The 1,713-nt window shown below is 34.8% G+C and overlaps 1 protein-coding gene across 1 annotated transcript; it reads right to left on the bottom strand.

Moving 5' to 3' along the window:
- Positions 1-219: 219 nt before the first annotated feature.
- LOC128292650 (ankyrin repeat-containing protein BDA1-like) lies at positions 220-1,113 on the bottom strand. The gene is made up of 3 exons (XM_053027537.1): positions 772-1,113; positions 566-679; positions 220-465 (listed from the first exon to the last, which is right to left on the bottom strand). The coding sequence occupies exons 1-3, from the start codon at positions 1,111-1,113 to the stop codon at positions 220-222; spliced, it is 702 nt and encodes a 233-aa protein (XP_052883497.1).
- Positions 1,114-1,713: the final 600 nt, after the last annotated feature.

Below are 1,713 nucleotides of genomic sequence, written 5' to 3'. Positions count from 1 at the left end.
CGTCAAAATACTCCAAAGGATCCAAGATTGTGGTACCAGCTTTCCTCGATTCTTCTCCCATCAGATGATTGGCAATGGATTTATTGTAACCCTTGTCACTTAAGAAGTGAAGAGTAACGTTATTTGAGGTAGGGAATAATGGATCACTAGTAGAACTGTTAGTGTTATCAGCTTGCCAAACACCGCCCGGTGGGCTTAGTGATGATTGGTAGATTGCTGTTATAACCAGCGCCGTAACCACCAGCGTTGCGTTGAGCATCTCCCCAGACAAGTTGGTCCGTGCACGACAAAGCTGTTAACTTTTTTCTTAAAGCGCTTAATCTTGATGGTGATATCATCTTCGGCACTGTTTGTCGCTTGTCTTTGAACATTTTGTATGATTTCTAGAGCTGTCAAGCCTTCTGAGTTCTTAGCTTTTACATCGATACGTGGTAAAATACGGGAATTTAATAACAGTAGGAGTTCCTGGGAGATCAGTGTAGAAACAGCTTTAATTACATTCTTTATCGAACTTAATAATCACTAAACCGATATTGTGGTCATGAAAAGAGTTCCATATATATACCTGATGTAATCCCTTGCTAGAAGCAATATGCAACATAGTATTCTCATCATTGTCTCTCCAATTCACAACTTTTTCTTCCAAGTCAAAGGCTTCTTTACGACGGTTCCTTAGAGGCTACCCAAGAAGGATATTAAAAGCTTCGATCTGATCATTTTTCAAAGCAAGATGTAAGGCAGTCTCATTCAGAATGGGCACTTCGTAACTACGTAATGTAGAGTCATCCCTTCCCTTCCTTTGACACGAACCAGATCTTTATCGGTCTTCAACAGTCGAAGCACTAGCTTGATCTGCCCATTTCTCAGTGCCAAATGCATGGGGCTAAATCCATCTTGGTTTAACTTCCTGGCAAATGAAGGCTTCAATTTCATCCTCTCCATTGCGAAATGAATTTGACCTTCATGTGCAGCTATATGGAATGGAGTATGGACGAAAGGGATCTGATCAATGATGTCTAACATGTACGGATCTTCTTGAATTAGAGCGTAAAAGGCATCAATATTTCCTAATCGAGCTGCTGCACTCAACCTTGGATCGATGCTGGTGTCCATGAATTCTAGTTTTAAGCTGCTAAAGGAGTGGTATTGGAAATGATGAGAGGTGCTAAATAACTACGGTAAGACTACGGCAAGTCACCTCGCTACCGATGATTAATAGTTGGTGTAAACATTAATTTTGTTAGAATTTTTAAAGGGAAAATTAGGCATATATATATGTCTTGGAAAAAAATTTAAGTATTTAAGTTATATAAGTATTTAATCTTTACAAAACTGTTAAAATGAAGTTCAAATCTTTTAAAATGATCAAATAAACTTTAAATCTTTTAAAAATGTTCAAATAAGGGTTTCATTTTTTTTCCTTTCAAGCAATATATAATTCAATTATTATGTGTAACATTCTAAACACGTCAATATTTCCTTAATTTTACTACAAATTAATTGAAATATGTGAAATTTTTTATTTGAGTACTTTTGAAAAAAAGCCATTATATGATAATTTTAAAATATTTAACTTTTATGTGAACATTATTCATATTATATATTCATCGAGTGCTTGGAAAAACTGAAAAATTTTACATATTATATTTATTCCTAGCACACTTCGACAAAATATTAGTAATTTTATAATATACAATTGTACTTTTTAACTTT

This window comes from Gossypium arboreum, chromosome 5 (genome assembly GCF_025698485.1).
Source record: "Gossypium arboreum isolate Shixiya-1 chromosome 5, ASM2569848v2, whole genome shotgun sequence".
Taxonomy (NCBI): domain Eukaryota; kingdom Viridiplantae; phylum Streptophyta; class Magnoliopsida; order Malvales; family Malvaceae; genus Gossypium; species Gossypium arboreum.
This window is presented reverse-complemented; position numbering and strand designations above follow the sequence as displayed.